At 38.7% G+C, this 18,466-nt stretch overlaps 1 protein-coding gene and 1 pseudogene across 1 annotated transcript in view; one reads left to right on the top strand and one right to left on the bottom strand.

Annotated features, from left to right (window-relative positions):
* LOC110258960 (olfactory receptor 1J4-like) overlaps nucleotides 1-17,814 on the bottom strand; it is a 141,228-nt gene extending 123,414 nt beyond the window's left edge. The window contains exon 1 of the mRNA XM_021082247.2: nucleotides 17,514-17,814. Coding sequence (XP_020937906.2) covers nucleotides 17,514-17,704 — 191 coding nt within the window. The 5' untranslated portion in view covers nucleotides 17,705-17,814. The remainder of the gene's footprint in view (nucleotides 1-17,513) is intronic.
* On the top strand, nucleotides 3,508-5,508 carry LOC146407233 (putative olfactory receptor 1F2; annotated as a pseudogene).
* Nucleotides 17,815-18,466: the final 652 nt, after the last annotated feature.

The following is an 18,466-nucleotide window of genomic DNA, read 5'->3' as shown; positions in this document are numbered from 1 at the left end:
GGAGTGGATAAGCAATGAGATCCTGCTGTACAGCACAGGGAACTATATCCGATCACTTGTGTTGGAACATTATGGAGAATAATGTGAGAAAAAAGAATGTTTATATACATATATGTGTACAGTAGAATTTGGCAGAACATTGTACATCAACTATAATAACAAAAAAATTCAAAAAAAAATAGGCTGCATGAGTAATGTGTGGGGTCATATACAGCAGGGCAACTTTTAGAAATAGAAATGAACAAATTACCACTCCATATAGCTACCTGGTTGATCTCACAAATGTAAGACTGAACAAAGGAGCATGAAAAAAGAATGCACATTGTTTTAGGGCATGGCTATAATGCTCAAAAGCAGGAAACACTAAAATAAAATGTTATCAAGATGGTAAGGATTATTTTACTTTGAGAAGAAGAGAAGGGGAAAGACTAACAGGATACAAAAAAGGAGACTCACCCTGCTGGTAATAATGATCTTCTGAATCTGGGAACTGATGCCTACGTGATTGGTTTCTAAGAATTTCTTGGGCATTATGCTAAAAGAAGTAAGTCAGAAGAAAGACAAATATTGTAGGATATTACTTATGTGTGGAATCAAAAAAATACAGCAGGAGTTCCCGTTGTGGCGCAGTGGTTAACGAATCCGACTAGGAACCTTGAGGTTGCGGGTTCGATCCCTGCCCTTGCTCAGTGGGTTAACGATCTGGCGTTGCCGTGAGCTGTGGTGTAGGTCGCAGATGCGGCTCGGATCCCTGCATTGCTGTGGCTCTGGCATAGGCTGGCAGCTACAGCTCCGATTCGACCCCTAGCCTGGGAACCTCCATATGCCGCAGGAGCGGCCCAAGAAATGGAAAAAAGACCAAAAAAAAAAAAACAAACAGCAAATTTAGAGAATAAAACATAAAAGAAGCAGACTCACAGATACAGAGAACAAATTAGTGGATACCACTGGGGGAGGGGGGAGTATGAAGGTGGGGGAATGGGGGGGGTATGAACTATTGGATGTAAGAGAGATTCAAGTATATACTGTAAACATGGGGACTATTGCCCAATATCTTTGATAACAATAAATGGAAAGTGATGTGTAAAATTGTGTTAAAATTTTTATTTTTATTTTTTATTTTTTATTATAGTTGATTTACAATGTTCAGTCAATTTCTGCTCTATGGCAAACTGAGCCAGTGAATATATTTCTATATTCTTTTTTCTCAGATTATACTCTATCAGGTTCAACCACAATAAAATTTTTTTAAATGAAAAAAAAAAAGTAGGAGTTCTCATTGTGCCACAGCAGAAACAAATCCAGTCAGTATCCATGAGGACATTGATTCAATCCCCAGCCACACTTAGTGGGTTAGGAATCTGGTATTACCATGAGCTGCAGTGCAGTTCACAGGGTGGCTCAGATCCTGCATTGCTGTGGCTATAGCATAGGCCAGCATCTGTGGCTCAAATTCAACCTGGGAACTTCCATATGCCACAGGTACAGCCCTAAAAGGCCAAAAAATAAGTGAATAAGTAAATAAATTTTTAATCAAAAAAGTAAGGAAAAAACCTAGTTCAGAGCAGCAAATAAAGGACTGACCTGTATAGTATTTAAGCTGAATGATGTAAGAATAGGCATTAATTTTATTAACATTCATAGGAGAAAATACATGTTTCTTATAGTCTTCCCTATGTAGCATACATTTAAACAAAAACAAATGAACTTATCCAGAAATTAATGTATGTTTATAAATAAAAGTTTAGCCACCCTAGTCCCAAATCAGAATCTAAATATAATTCATATCTAGTTTCTCTGAGATCATTGAATATTTCCTCTTCTACATGACATTTAAAACCATGAGTGTGACCTCTGATCTAGTCTCTCTTTATTTTTTACTTATTTCCTGTGACATAATGCAGTCACCCAGGAGGACAGGACTCTAATTAGGAAGCATGGGTGCCATGAACAGAGTGTGGACATGTTCAGGATTAAGGCTGGGAGGATGGATCACAGCTGCTCCTCACCTGGGGAGAAACCAGGATGCAGCATGGAGACCAGCCTGGTCCATCAAAAGAATTATCACAGATGTTGCTGGGACACAGGGAAACAACATCCAGAGGGGACAGCTGGCATGTTGGTCAATTGTCCCATTGAGTCTCTAAGTAGCAGGTCTGGGATTGGGCCCCAGGAGACACTGCCTGTGAATAGGCAGCAGCTCCTCCTGGCTACTAAGCCTGAGGCATCACCAGTGACCTGAGTCTTCAGTCTCTCTGGTTCCTACTTACAAGGAAGAGCTCTGGGACTCCAACCATGTCTTCCTGGGGAGACAACAGGACAGTGAACCCAAGCTCCTTCATGCAAGTGTCACAGACTGATGCCATGCAGCACCTCTAGGTGAGGATAGAGGCACAGGGAAGAGGACAAGGAGCAGAGTCTACCTGAGGCCACATGTGTGCAGGTGAAATCAAACATGCATGCACACACACACACACAAGCCCATAGAGCCTCTTTCTTTTCATTTTTGCCTTCTTTTCTATATCCCTCTCTGCCATACACTTTCTGGATCTTCTGATCCCCATGCAGGGCAGCTTGTCTGGGATTCATCACATCCCTGAAGGTGCACACTGAAGGCAGTGTGGAGAATCGGCCTCTGACCACCATTCCACATGCCCCATTAGTGACCAGGTCATAGTACCTGTGCAATCACAGAGAATAATTCACTCTCAGTCCACTGGAAAAAGCACAGCTCTCAGAATCACTCTTAGCCACCACACCACATCGACATCCCTAATTTACTCTTCTACTTCCACTTAACATTTGTCAAACTCATTCACACCCTTTCTTTTTCTTAATATTTGATCCAGCAAATAATTATACGATACAGTTATTTATTCCCATGATATACTTAATAAGTTGGAGGTTCTTATGATTAAGTGATTCAACCCAGTAAATTTGACTTCGTTTCCAGATGCCAAAATAAATCCTTTGTGATACATAGTTCTGAGTAGGGTCCAAAACTGTCCACTGTGGTGCTGCTGGGCTGATGATGCTGGTAATGATGATGATGATGACACACTGACCAAGACCACAAAAATGATGCCACAGCTTCATTTTAAAAGATGTTTAATAATAATAATAATAATTTTAATTATTTACTTTTTAATATTATTAAAATATTTTTAAATAATAATAATGGATCATATTTAATGAATGCTTAGTATTTGTCAGTCTTTATCTGAATATTATGTCATCATTATCAAATTTATTCCTCATAACCACTCTACGCAGTGAACACCAGCATTATTCTATTTGAGCCAATGAAGAAACCAAACCTGAAAAAATTTGTGACTTTGTCAAGATCTCATTAAGTGTAAAGAGTGGGGAAACTTGCAGCCTCCAGAGGTATCTTATATTGTTACTCACAACATTAAACAAACTCGGCCACCACTGACTGATCACATTATCCCTCACACCATCACACAGGTCATTTCAACGCCACATATTAACTACACATCATGACGCATGAAGAAACTGACACGAGTTCCAGCCTCTGGTCTCTTCAGCAATCCTATCAGGTAGGGGTATTATCTATATCTTATAAAGGAGAAGAGCAAAGTTCAAAGGGACTAAAAATTCCCCCCCAATTGAAAAGGCACATGAGGACCAGAGCAGTGAAGCACATCACCCAGAGTTTTGTCACCACATCCTGCATCCCATGTTCACATTTCATCACCTGTGACTAACAATATCAGTAACATCACTGCCCTTGCTAGCACCCTGCCCTCTACATACATTATTTCAGGAATGATGGCAGTGAGTCAATGAGGTGGATACACATGGCACAAAACCAGAATCAGAGATTCAGTGGGAAGTAATTAACCAAAGACAGACTGAGCATAAGGAACACAACCAATTCCCACCCCATCTCCAGAGGCCAAAGCCCAGATAGTCAAACAAAACAGGAGGAAGACGAAGTTGATGATTAAAATGAAAATGGTGTGTCCTTCATAATAAAGTCCTCTTCAGTTTGCAGCGTTCTCCCCTTCACTAATTCATGGGGAGGGTCTTCAAATCAAAGGGGTCCAGAGCATTGACAGAACAGATAGAGACCCCTAAGGCCCAGCTGGCTCCTCTCTGAAGAAACTATTCTTTCTTCCATCTCCCTTGATATGTGTGTGCATGCACACACACACACACAAGCACACACAGCTCCTGATTTTGCTCAATAAATCCTAGTATATACATGAACTGCAGGTGAGCACAGCAATAAGACAAGAAATTTAAATGAGCGTTCTACATGTTTTTTAAAGAGAATTTGGAAATGTTTTTCCATGTGAACCCCAGTCCAGTCTCCTTCAGAACACCCAAGGGGAAAACTTGCCACATTAAAGGAGAGCAGACATCAAAACACATTCTACCCTGATGCCTTCTTATCAGATTTCACTGTCCTATTTGTACATTAGCAGTTACATGTACTAGTGAACCTCAGTGACCTTTTTAAGGGATAGAGGAAAGCTGACCAAAGTCCTTTGACTCAGTAATATTGATAGCGTGTCTTTATATAAGGGAGATTCTGCTCTAATTTCTCTAATTCAGAAACTGAACAAGCATCTCTGACTTCCTACTCCCGGGCTTCTCTCCACACCCAGACCAGCAGCCTCTCCTCTTTGGGCTCTTCCTGGCCATGTACCTGGTCACTGTGCTGGGGAACATGTTCATCATCCTGGCCTTTGGCTCAGACTCTCAACTCCACACTGCCATGTACTTCTTTCTGGCCAACCTTTCCTTCATCCACACCTGCTTCTCCTGCACCATTGTCCCCAAGGTGCTGGACATCATCCAGACACAGCACCACACCATCTGCTACATTGGGTGCCTCATACAGATATACTTCTTCATAGCATTGGCCTTGCTGGATGATTTCCAGCAGGCTGGGATAGGATATGACCACTATGTGGCCACCTGCCTCCTTCTTCACTACACTGGGATCATGTGTCTCCAGTGGTGCCTGCTCCTCATCACCACATCCTGGCTCTGTGCCCACCTCCTGGCCTGCTCACTCTCATGTCTCAGTTCTCCTTCTGTTCCCCGCATTCCATCCCACATTCCTTCTGCAACATGCACACTCCTCAAACTTACCTACTCAGAAACCCACATCTTTCAGGTCACGATGTTTGCAGAAGGAGCCCTCTTGACCATGGTCCATTTCACCTGTGTCCTGGTCTCATGCCCACATCATCCACACAGTCCTCAGGGTTCCCTCTGTGGGGCAGGGGGGAATCACAAAATCTTCTCTACCTGTGGTGCTTACCTGACATTCATCACTCTCTTCTATGGCACACACTTTCTGGTGTATTTCCAGTCCTCTTCCTCCTACTCTGAAGACACTGCAATGGTTGCTTCTGTGGTATAAATGACAGTCACCCCCCCATGCTGATCCCCTTAATCTACAGATTGAGGAACTGGGACATAAAGAAGGCCTTGTGGAGACTTTTTGGGTTTGGAAGATGTTCTAACCCATAAAATGTCCTTCCCTAAAGTACAGGCCCAGACTTTCAACATGACTTCTTCCCTCCATGTGTCCAGTATAAATGTCAAAACTCATTCAAGACAGAATGCTTTGCCTTCCAAGAAATGCAAGCAAATACAGACCCATACTTTTGAAGGACTGAAATAGGGCCAACTGACCAAGGTCAGAACTGCACTCTGGAGATGGAGAGACCAGCAGTCCCTACTGGGTGATTTGATGTATGGGTATATGTATCCAGGCAGATTCAACCCAGAGGTGGGAACATCAAAAATGCCAGCAACAGCTGGATTCTAGAAGGATGCCCAAGAGAAGCACAGTGTAGGAGTATAAATTATTCCCCAAGAGCCACAAATTCTGGCAAGATTTAGGAATGTCAGGACATCAGCCAGGAAACTCACTTGGCTTTGGAAAAAATTCTGACCCTGCCTCAGAAGAAACTCACTCATGGGGACCTGCATCAACATGGAGACTATCACACCAAGTAGACAGAATCTGTGTGTGGTCTGGGAGGGCTAGAATAGTCTAGAGATGCAAACAAAGATGAAGAGATGTGTCCAAGATTATATATCTGGGCTTAGATCTTTGTCTCTGATAAGTGATTTTGTTTTTTGTCAGCTATGATCAGTCTTTATTTTTTTAAACTCTCATTCCTTTTTTTTCCCTCCAGCTGAAAAATCATCCATGTCATTATCACAAATGTCTAAAATATAAAGAAAAATGTTCAAATCCTTTCTGGAATGAATCCACTGTGACTACTTTACACAAATTCTTATGGTCCTTTTCTCTGTGCATTTATTTTATATTGTTAACATGATGATTTTTCACATAATTTTAAAGCATGAATGTTTCCCACCCTATTGTCCACACTGTTATATTTAAAAAAAAAGTCTCATAATTAATATTATAGCAGAAGGAGCTGCCATTTTTAGTACAATCTTTTTCATTTGGGGTAATTAGATCTTTCTAGTTATCCATAATATTATAAGAAATAATGCAGTGAAGATCACTGTGAATAAACCATCGAGAGAGAGATTTTCCCATGTCTTTGCAATAAATTTGAAGATGTGGAGTTGCCATGTGGAGCATTTTTTAGGCTTATGATACAGATTTCTAAAATAGTTTACAAAACTGTTAATGAAGAAAAAAAAGACACTATTATTAATTTACATCCAAACTGATGGCCTTATGGGAGTGATCCTTTCTCTTCATTTTCATGTTATAATTTTTGACTCAATTGTTGCAAATATCATAAGCAAAAAATGGTACTTCTTTTCTTTATATTTTTATTTGTTAATGAATTTTATTTTGTTCCATTATAGCTGATTTTCAGCGTTCTGTTAATTTTCAACTGTACAGAACGGTGACCCAGGTACACATACATGTAGCCCTTTTTTCTCACATTATCATGCTCCGTATGTGACCAGACATAGTTTCCAGTGCTACATGGCAGGATCTCATTGCTAATTCATTCCACAGGCAATAGTCTGAACCTATTAACCCCAAGCACCCCATCCATCCCACTCCATTCCCCTCCACCTTGGAAACCACAAGTCTATTCTCCAAGTCCAAGACAAATACAAATACCATAAGATATCACTTGTATTTGAAATCTAATATATGGCACAAATGAAGCTTTCCACAGGAAAAAAAATCATGGACTTTTGTTTGAATTTTCGCTTACTGATTGTTTTGTAGGTCTGTAAATACATTTTATTTATTTATTTATTTATTGCTTTTTGGGGGGTTTGCATCAGTGACAATATGGAGTTTCCCAAGCTAGTGGTTGACTTAGATCTACAGTTTCCAGCCTACACAACAGCCTCAGCAATGTGGGATCCAAGCTGAGTCTGATAACTACACCACAGCTCATGGCAATACCAGATATTTAACTCACTGAGCAAGGCCAGGGATCAAACCCGCAACCTCATAGTTCCTAGTCAGACTTGTTTCCACTGTGCCATGAAGGGAACTCCCTGTAAACATGTTTGGTTTATTCTTCTTAATCATTTCTTCATGTTGTTTGATTCTTTTAAAGACTTATGTAATTCCTCTTTATATTAAAGATTTAAACTTTGCACTCTCCTACTCCTAGTGCAAACTTTTCCCTGTCACCTTTCATCCTTCAGTTTTCCTTTTGATTTGTTGACCTAAATGGGTTTTCAGTTTACAAAAAGGAAACTGATAAAAAAAATTTCCTCCCTAAGGCATTGTGCCCTAATCAACTATTGGTGCTCATGCACCCTTGCAAACACACTAGCCCTGCTGCTGCCACTGCTGAAAGTTCAGGGCAGTACCCATATGCCAGATCTCTGTCACTTCCTACAACTAGGAAGAGCCTGTGCAATACCTCCTATGTGGGCTAAGAAAGATCAACTCATACATGGTCTACAGGTGGTGTAGGCAAATCACTGCAGTCATCACAGAAGCTCAAGATGATCATGGCTCACTCCCACTAGGGGTCCTTGAACAGGCATCACCTGTGGTTCCAATGACCTCAAAGGAGGGCATTGCAATCAAACACAAGCCTTTATTGCTCTCACTCTCCTGGGAAATCACACATCCTGATGCCACTACAGCCAAATTCTCTGGTCACTTTGAAGATCCTTCTAGAGCTCATTACCACTGCCCAGGGCCCTGTAACCTGTGCCACCTTCCTGCAGGTCTCTGCTTGCAGGCAATGAATGCTGACCCTACCCATTTCCCCCTTCTCCCTGAAAACACATTGGGCCTCCTGGGGATAACAGACTGCTCACACCAAAGAAAGAGACAGCAAAGCTTCAAATGTCCATACCAAAAAAAAGTAACCCCCCAAAAAAATACAGGGGTATTCTTACATAGACAGAGACTGACAAGACTACAGTTTGGCTTCCCCAAATTCACACACACACAGTAACAAAAAAAAGCAAGATGAAGAAGCTCAGAAACCATTCCTGGTTAAAACATCAGAAGAACTCACTTAAAGCTGTCAATAATGACATATATCTGCAGTCTGACAGATTTTGAGTAAGAAAGAGAGATAGTGAAAATACTGTAAGAATTAAGAGAGGATAAGAACAGTTAGAGGATAAGAACACTCAGAAAGGAACTAGAAAATATATGGAGGAGCCAAGAAAAACTAGAAAATTCATTTGCAGAGATACAGACTGAGCTAAGGGCAGTAAAAACCAAAATGAATAATGCAGAGGGACAAATTAGTGATGTGGAAGATAGAATAATGCAAATCACCCAAACAGGACAGCAGACAGAAAATGAAATGGAAAAAGATGAAAGCAATATGAGACCTATGGGATAACATAAAGTGGGCCAATCTAAGCACAATAGGAATTCCAGAAGGAAAAGAAAAAGAAAAGGGGATTGCAAATATATTTGAAGAAATAATGGGGGAAAACTTTCCAAATGAAAGGATACTGATATCAAGATACAGGAAGCATAGAGGGCCCCAAACAAGTTGAACCCAAACAGGCCCACACCAAGACATATTATAATAATGATGGCAAAAGGTAAAGAGAGGATTCAAAAGGCAGCAATAGAAAAGCAAAGTGTTAATTATAAGGGAACCCCAATAAGGCTATCAATTGATTTCTCTACAGAAAGATTATAGGCAAGGAGGGGAGTGAGAAGGTATATTTAAAGCACTGAAAGGAAAAAAATGCAACCTAGAATATTCTATCCAGCAAGAATATCATTTAAAATATAAGGAAAAATAAAGAATTTCTCCAACACACCAAAGGTAAAAGAGTACAGAAATACAAAACCTGTAGTATAAGAAACTGAAAGGGCTACTCTAAATTAAAAAAAAAAAGAGGAGGAAAATCTTGGATGGTGAAAAACCACAACTGGAAAACATTCATTTAAATAAGCCAGCATACTGATCTAAACATAAAGATGCTAAAAGAAGAAGAAGAAAAAGACATCAAATTCATACAAGGTGGACAAGGGAGGAAAGAAAAGTTATATTCTTTTTCATTTTTTTAAGGATATGTTTGAAATTATATGATTATCAGGCTAAAGCAAGCAGATATAGGAAGGGGTTAACATCCTTAAAAAACATGGCAACCACAAATCAAAACCAAAGATTTCATTCACAAAAACTGATAAGTATTCAAATATAAAATAAATGGAAACAATCCAACTAAAAAAAGAAAGGAAGAATAGAGAAACATAGAATCAACTTGAAAACAAGGTTTAAAATGGCAATAAATACATATCTATTGGGAGTTCCCATCGTGGCTCAGTGTTTAATGAATCCAACTAGGAACCATGAGGTTATGGGTTCAATCCCTGGCCTTGCTCAGTGGGTTAAGGATCTGGCATTGCTATGACCTGTGGTGTAGTTTGCAGATGTGGCCCAGATCTGGTATTGCTGTGGCTATGGTATAGGTTGGCAGCTACAGCTCTGATTTGACCCCTAGCCTGGGAACCTCCATATGCCACAGAAGCCACCCAAGAAATGGCAAAAAGACCAAAAAAAAATCAATAATCACTGTAAATGTCAATGCACTGAATGCTCCAATCAAAAGACACAGAGCAGCAGATTGGATAAAAAAGCAACAACCTTCAATCTGTTGACTACAAGAAATTCACCTTAGGGCATAGAACACTTATAGACTGAAAGTGAGAGGATGGGAAAAGATGTTTCATGCCAATGGACCAGACAGGAAAGCAAGAGTTGCAATACTCATAGCATACAAAATGGAGTTTAAAATGAAAGTAATAAATAAAAACAAAGAAGGACACTATTTAATGGTTAAAGGATTCATACAAGATTAGGATAATACAACTATATATATATATATATATCCCTAATATAGGTGCACTCAGATAACTAAAACAAATATTAACTGACATACAAGGAGAAATTGTTGTGAATACAATCATATGAGGAGATTTTAACACTCCACTGACATCACTGGACAGATCCTCTAGACAGAAAATCAATAAAGCAACAGAAAATCTAAAGGAACCAATAGAAAAGTTAGACTTAATTAACATTTTCAGGACATTACATCCAAAAAAATCAGAATATACCTTCTTCTAAATTGCACATGGAAAATTCTCAGGAATTGATGACATATTGGGCAAAAAGCTAACCTCAGCAAATTTAAGAGTACAGAAGTTATTTCAAGTATCTTTGACTACAATGGCATGAAACTAGAAAACAACCACAGGAAAAGAAGTAAGAAAAAACCTACTCCATGAAGATTAAACAACATGCTACTAAAAAACTAATGGGTCAATGAAGAAATCAAGAAAGAAATTAAAATATATCTTGAGACAAATGATAATGAAAACACAACCACTCAAAATCTATGGGATGCTGCAAAAGCTGTGCTCCAAGGGAAGTTGATAGCAATACAGGCCTTCCTAAAAAACAAAGAAAAACCTCAAATCTACCACTCAACCCACCATCTAAATGAATTAGAAAAATAACAAGCGAAACCTAAAGCCAGCAGAAGGAAGGAAATCATAAAGATCAAAGAGGAAATCAATAAAGTAGAGATTCAAAAAAACAATAGACAAAATCAGTCTAAACAAGATCTGGTTCTTTGAAGAGGTAAAAAACTTTGACAAACCTCTGGCTACACTCACCAAGAAGAGGAGAGAAAACACCCAAATAAATAAAATAAGAAATGAAAATGGAGAAGTCACAACACGTACTACAGGAATACAAAAATAAACAGAAGAGAATGCTATCAACAATTATATGCCAACAAATTCAACAACCTAGAAGAAATGGACAACTTTCTAGAGACCTACAGCATGCCAAAACTGAATCAAGAAGAAATAGATTAACTGAACAGACTGATCACTAGAAATGAAATTGAAGATGTCATAAAAACACTCCCTACAAATAAAAGCCAAGGACCAGATAGCTTCACAGGTGAATTCTACCAACAGACAAAGAGGAACTTATACCCATCCTCCTTAAAACTTTCTAAGAGTTTGAAGAAGAAGGAACACTCCCAAAGACATTCTATGATGCCAACATCACCTAATTCCAGACAAAGATACAATGAAAAAAAGAAGACTACCAAGCAATATCTTTGATGAATTTAGATGCTAAAATACTTAACAATATTTTAGACAACCAAATCCAACAACATATCAAAAAGGCCATACACCACAACCAGGTGGGAGTCATCCCAGGTTCACAAGGATGGCTCAACATATGCAAATCAATCAAGGTCATACACTACATTAACAAAAGAAAAGTCAAAAACCATACAATCATCTCAATAAATGCAGAGAAAGTATTTGACAAAGTCCAATATCCCTTCATGATAAAAACTCTTAACAAAGTATGTATAGAAGGAACATTCCTTAACATAATCAAAGCCATTTACAAAAAAACCCACAGCAAATATAATACTTAATGGAGAAAAGCTAGAAGGCTTCCCACTAAAATCTGGAACAAGATAAGGATGCCCACTCTCACCACTGCTATTGAACATAGAACTGTAGGTCCTAGCCAAAGCAATCAGACAAACAAAAGAAATAAAAAGCATCCAAATAGGAAGAGAAGAGGTAAAACTGTAACTATATGCATATGACATGATACTGTATATAGAAAACCCTAAGGCATCAACCCAAAAATTACTTGAACTGATCAACAAATTCAGCAAAGTAGCAGGACGTAAGATTAACATTCAGAAATCAGTCACATTTCTGTATACTAGAAATGAAATAATAGAAAGGGAATACACAAATACAAAAAAATTGCACCCAAAAAATCAAGTATTTGGGAATACAACTGGCCAAGGAGGTAAAGGACTTATATACCAAGAGCTATAAAACTTTAATCAAGGGAATTAAAAAGATGTAAAGAAATGGAAAGATATTCCATGCTCTTGGGTTGGAAAAATGAATATTGTAAAAATGGCCATATTACCCAAAACAATCTACAGATTCCATGCAATCCCTTCCAAATTAACCATGACATGTTTCACAGAACTACAACAATCCAAAAATTTACATGGAAACACAAAAGCCCCTGAATTGCCAAAGCAATACTGAGGAACAAAAACCAAGCAGGAGGCATAACTCTCCCAGTCTGCAAGCAATATTACAAAGTCAGAGTCATCAAGACAGTGTGGGACTGGTACCAAAACAGACATACACATCAATGGAACAGAATAAAGAACCCAGAAATAAACCCACACAACTTGGGTCAATTAATCTTTGACAAAGGAGGCAAGAATCTAAAATGGGGGATAAAAAAGTGTTTTCAGCAAGTATTGCTGGGAAACCTGGACAGCTGCCAGCAAATCAATGAAACTAGAACTCACCCTCACATCGTGCATGAAAATAAACTCAAAAAGGCTGAAAGATTTAAATATATGACAAGACACCATCAAACTCCTGGAAGAGAACATAGGCAAAATATTCTCTGACATCAAACTTATGAATATTTTCTCAGGACAGTCTCCCAAAGCAACAGAAACAAAAGCAAAAATAAACTAATGGGACCTAATCAAATTGACAATTTTTGCACAGCAAAGGAAACCAAAAAGAAAATAAAAGACCACTTACAGACTGGGAGAAAGTAGGTTCAAGTGATGAAACTGACAAGGGCCTAATCTCTAAAATATACAAACAACTTATAAAACTCAACAGCAAAAAACCAACCACCAAACTGATAAATGGGAAAAGGACATGAAGAGTCATTTCTGCAAGGAAGATACACAGATGGCCAACAAGCACATGGAAAAATGCTCAACATCACTGATTATTAGAGAAATGCAAGTAAAAACTACCATGAGATACCACCTCACACTAGTCAGAATGGATATTATTAATAAGACTACAAATAACAAACGCTGGAGGGAGACTAGAGAAGAGGGAACCCTCCTGCACTGTTGGGGGGAATGGAAGCTGGTACAGCCACTATGGAGATCAACATGGAGGCACATTAGAAATCTTTACAGAGAACTACCATATGACCCATAATCCCAGTCTTGGGCATATATCCAGATAAAACTCACCTTAAAAAAAACACTTGCATGCACATGTTCATTGCAGCACTATTCACAATAGCCAACACATGGAATCAACCCAAATGTCCACTTTTAGATGACTGGATTAGGAAAATGTGGTATATATACACAATGGAATACTACTCAGCCATAAAAAAAGAATGAAATAATGCCATTTGCAGCAACATAGATGGAACTAGAGACTCTCATCCGAGAGAAGTCAGTCAGAAAGATAAATACCATATGATATCACTTGTATCTGGAATCTAATATATGGCACCAAGGAACCTTTCCACAGAAGATAAAATCATGGACTTGGAGAATAGACTTGTGGTTGCCAAGGTGGAAGGGGAGGGAGTGGGTGTGAATTGGAGCTTGGGGTAAATAGATGCAGAATATTTCCTTCAGGATGGATTAGCAATGGGATCCTGCTGTGTAGCACTGGGAACTTTGTCAAATCACTTATGACGGAACACTTAATGTGAGAAAAAAGAATGTACACATGGTTGTTTAACTGGGTCACCATGCTGTATAGTAGAAAAAATATATATATAAATAAATGAAAAAATAAAAAATAATATCATGCCTCAAAAAGAAAAAATATACCCTTCTTTTGACTCTTCTGCCAGTGTTATGATTAAAATCTTTCTTTGTATAGAGTTCATGTGAGTAATAAATTGGTTTTTCTTTTCATTTCAGTAAGAGGTGTTATTTTTTAAGAGTCTTACTGAGATATAATTCATATACCATACAATTCATTTAAAAGTCTATAATTCAGTGGCTTTTAGTATGTGGCATGGTATTTATTTATTTTTTGGCTACACATGTAACATGAGGAAGTTCCCAGGCCAGGCCTCAAACCCATGGCACAGTACTGGCCTGAGACACAGCAGTGACAACAACAGATCTTTAACCAATTTGCTGCCAGGGAACTCCAGCATGTTATTATTATTATTTTTTTTTTTACTGAAACAAAATATGACTTTTAGAATGATATTACATATTGAAGTAGATCTCCTCCTTACACATCTCACTCTCTTCCAGAATTTCCTTGAACTTCCATCATAGTTCAGTGGGTTAAGGATCTGGCTTTCTGCAGCTGTGGCACAGGTTACAATTACAGCACAGGTTCAGTCCTTGGTCTGGGAACTTCCACGTGCCATGAGTGTGGCCAAAAAAAAGTCCCTCCCTATTTAAGGTCCCATAATTATTCAAAACTAGGGTCCTGACTACAATGGGCTCTCATTCTCTCATATCGAGCATACACATTTTCCCTCAGGGCCTCCCCACTATTATTTCCTCCTCTGTGGCACTTTACGGTAAGCCCACCTAGTTTAAGTGCCATGTCATCTTCAAAAAGTACCCTCTCACACCAGCCCACTCTAATCATCAGACAGGATCTCATTTTCTTGAGAGCTCCACTATTCCTTTAGCCAGTCTGCCTATTTCTGCTATTTTAAGATCAAGAATAACAATAACTCTTGCTGCTTCCATTTAACATTGTACAAGAGGTTCCAACTAGCATGTCTAAGTTAGAAAAGGGAATAAAATGCATCTAGATTGTAAAGAAGGAATATTATCTGTACTTGAAAATGGCAGATGCTCTATATTTTTAAATTCTTAAGAAATAAGCCCCCCCCAAATCTAGTAGAAATAATAAATGGTCTAAATTCAATACAATCCCCATTAAAAATCTTAGCTATATTTTTTTTTGCAGAAAATAACAAGCTGATCCTAAAATTCACATGGAAATGAATTAGAATAAGAATAACCAATACATTCTTGAAAAAGAAGACTAAAGTTGGTAGACTCACACTTCCTGATTTCAAAACTTACTACAAACTAAGTAAGTACTAATTCATGCTTAGTACTTCACATGAAAAGATGTTCAAAATTGCTAATCATCTGAGAAATGCAAATCAAACTGCAATGGGATATCACCTCCCACATGCCATTAAAAAGAACATAAATAACAAAAGTTGGCAAGGATGTGGAGAAAAGGGAACCCTGGTACACTATTGATGGGACTGTAAATTGGTGCAGCCATTATAGAAAACAGTATAGTAGTTTCCCCAAAAACTAAAATATAACTACCCTATGACCCAACAATTCCACCTTTGGGTATATAAACCCCCCAAAAAACAAAACAGTAATTCAAAAGATACATGGATCCCAATATTCATAGCAGCATTATTTACAATTGCCAAGATATGGAAGGAACATGAGTGTCCATCAACAGATGAATGGATGTATATATCCATACACCTGTGGATGCACACACACACACATATATACATATACATATATACATGATGGACTACTACTCAGGCATAAAGAAAATGAAATTGTGCCATTGCAGCACCATGGATGATATTGCAGGGCATTATGCCAAGTGAAAAAAGTCAGAAAAAACAACTAACATATGACATCACTTATATATGTAATCTTAAAAGTATGACAAACTAGTGGACATAACATAAAAGAAGCAGACTCACAGATACAGAGAACAAATTAGTGGTCACCAGTGAGGAGAGGGAAGAGGGGAGGAGCAAGAAAACTTCATAAGATTAAGAGGGACACACTATTAGGTATAAAATAAGCCACATGCATATACTGTACACCATGGGGAATATAGCCAATATTTTATAATAACTATAAATGGAGTATAACACATAAAAATTATGAATCACTATTTATAGTACATCTGTAAGCTATATAAATGTCATACGGAAACTAGACTTCAATTAAAAAGAACAATGCTATACTAGCATAATGCTAGACAAAGGATAATAATCAAGAGTCCACAAATAAACCTTCACATTTACGGGCAATTTATTTTCAAGGAGGCTTCCTGGGCAATTCAAGGGGGAAAGAATAATGCTTTCAATAAACCAAACCATGCTGAGACAACTGAATAGCCAGAAGCAGAAGAATGAAGATGGACTTTTACCTCCCACTTCATGCAAAAATTAACTCAAAAGGATGATAGGGCTCAATGCAAGAGTTTAAACTACAAGACACTTGGAGAAAAGCACTGGCATGAGACTTTTTGTGACCTCAGTTAGGCAATGATCTCTTTGGTATGACACCAAACGCTTGTCTGCACAAGTGAAAATAGAAAAAAAATGGATCAACAGGAATTCATCAAAATCAACAGGTTTTGTACTTCAAAAGATATCATCAGGAGAGTGAATATACAAGCCACAGAAAGGTAGAAAAAGTATGCAAATCATATAGTTGATAAGGTATTTGTATGAGAATATATGAAGAATTGTTACACTTCAACAAAAACACTACTAACCAAATCTTAAAATGTGCAAAGGATTTAAACACATTTCCAAATAAAAAAATAGAAATGGCCAATTAGCACATGAACAATACACAACATCACTAATCATCAGGGAATAAAAATCAAAACCACAATTAGATACCACCACACTTCCAGAAGGATTTTTTTTTTCATTTTAATGGAAAATATCAAAAAGTTAGCAAGGCATGAGAGGAGGGTTAACCCTTCTATATGGTAGTATGAACTTAAAATAATGAAGCCAATTTGGAAAATATGGGCAGTTTCACAAAAAGTTCAAACATAGTTACCATACACCCAGCAATTCCATTCCTAGGAATATGACTAAGAAAACATGTGACCATGTAAAAGCCTGTACATGAATGTTCATAGCAGCACTATTCCTAATAACCAAAAAGCAGAAACCCCTGAAAAATCACACAATTGTTGAGAATTTTCTGTTAACTGTAGTATCAGTTCAGGCCCATAATAAGCAAATACCAAAAGCTAATTACGGGAAAAATATATTAGGGATGATGCTTATGAAAGGTCAAGAGGATAGGAAAGACCCCCACACACAAGTTCCTCCATTCACATAAAGTGTAATTCAGTTACCATGGAGGAGGGGGACAGAAAACCCAACCATCTGTTGGCAAACTCACCCCTGAAAAAAAGAGCCAGCCATCATCCCCCTGCCCCAGAATGGTAAGAGGCAGTTTTCATAAGCAAGGAAACTTACCTACAAGGCTTGTCTTGGTAGCCAAAAGCAGCTCTCCACCCTTTCTGACCAGGATCTTGAAAGCTTTTACAGAGGCCTTCAGTGGGTTTAGACTCGCATGTTGTCCAGAGAGTCTCAGCAACACAGTGTTCCTTCAAGGCTGCCTCCTCAAAAATGGCTCCCAGCCTGGGAACCCAGGGCAGAATGAACATTTCAGGGACACAGGTAGGGTCAAGGTGCCTCCAATCAGCCAAGTCCAACTTGCAGGTCAATCAGCAGCCACCTCTTCTTTGTCCTCTCAGTGACCTCTCCAGATGTAACTGAACAGGACCCTAGGGGGTCTTCCTGGGAAACGCCCCCATCCCCTGTTCCACCCAGTGTCCTTGGTCTGCTGCTGGTTTGTAGACAAACATTAACCACCTAGACCTTCCCTGAGTTTAAAAGAATGCATTTAATCAGAGAAGTGAGAAAAATACAGAAAGAAAGGGAAACAAGCAAGCCAGACAAAAAATAATAATTTAGCCCTGAAACAAAGTCAAGGACTTTTAGTCCCTCCTCAAGGGCTACAGGTAATATTCCTAACCGAATCCTCTGAGCTGTTTGGCAGACACCGAAAGCCCTACCAGGTGGGAAAAGTTAACGGCCTGCTAATCACAAGCATGTGGACCAGTTGATGATGTTGACTCCTGATTACCTCATGACCAACCAATCAGAGGAATGTCCCCCAGCTGCTCATCTACCTGCAACCCTCTCCCTCTGTTTTTAAAAACCTTTCCCTAAGAGCCATTAGGTTTTGTTCTGTTTTGTTTTTAGGGCCACACCTGTGGCATATGGAAGTTCCCAGGCTAGGGGTCTAATGGCAGCTGTAGCCTCTGGCCTATGGTAGAGCCAGGACAACATAGGGTCTGAGTGCATTTGTGACCTACACCACAGCTCACACAACACAGGATCCTTAACCCACTGAGTGAGGCCAG

This window comes from Sus scrofa, chromosome 1 (assembly GCF_054392235.1).
Source record: "Sus scrofa isolate SSC_HxYL_T2T_F1_AM1 chromosome 1, Sscrofa_HxYL_maternal_Yorkshire_Landrace_v2.0, whole genome shotgun sequence".
Lineage (NCBI taxonomy): Eukaryota > Metazoa > Chordata > Mammalia > Artiodactyla > Suidae > Sus > Sus scrofa.
This window is presented reverse-complemented; position numbering and strand designations above follow the sequence as displayed.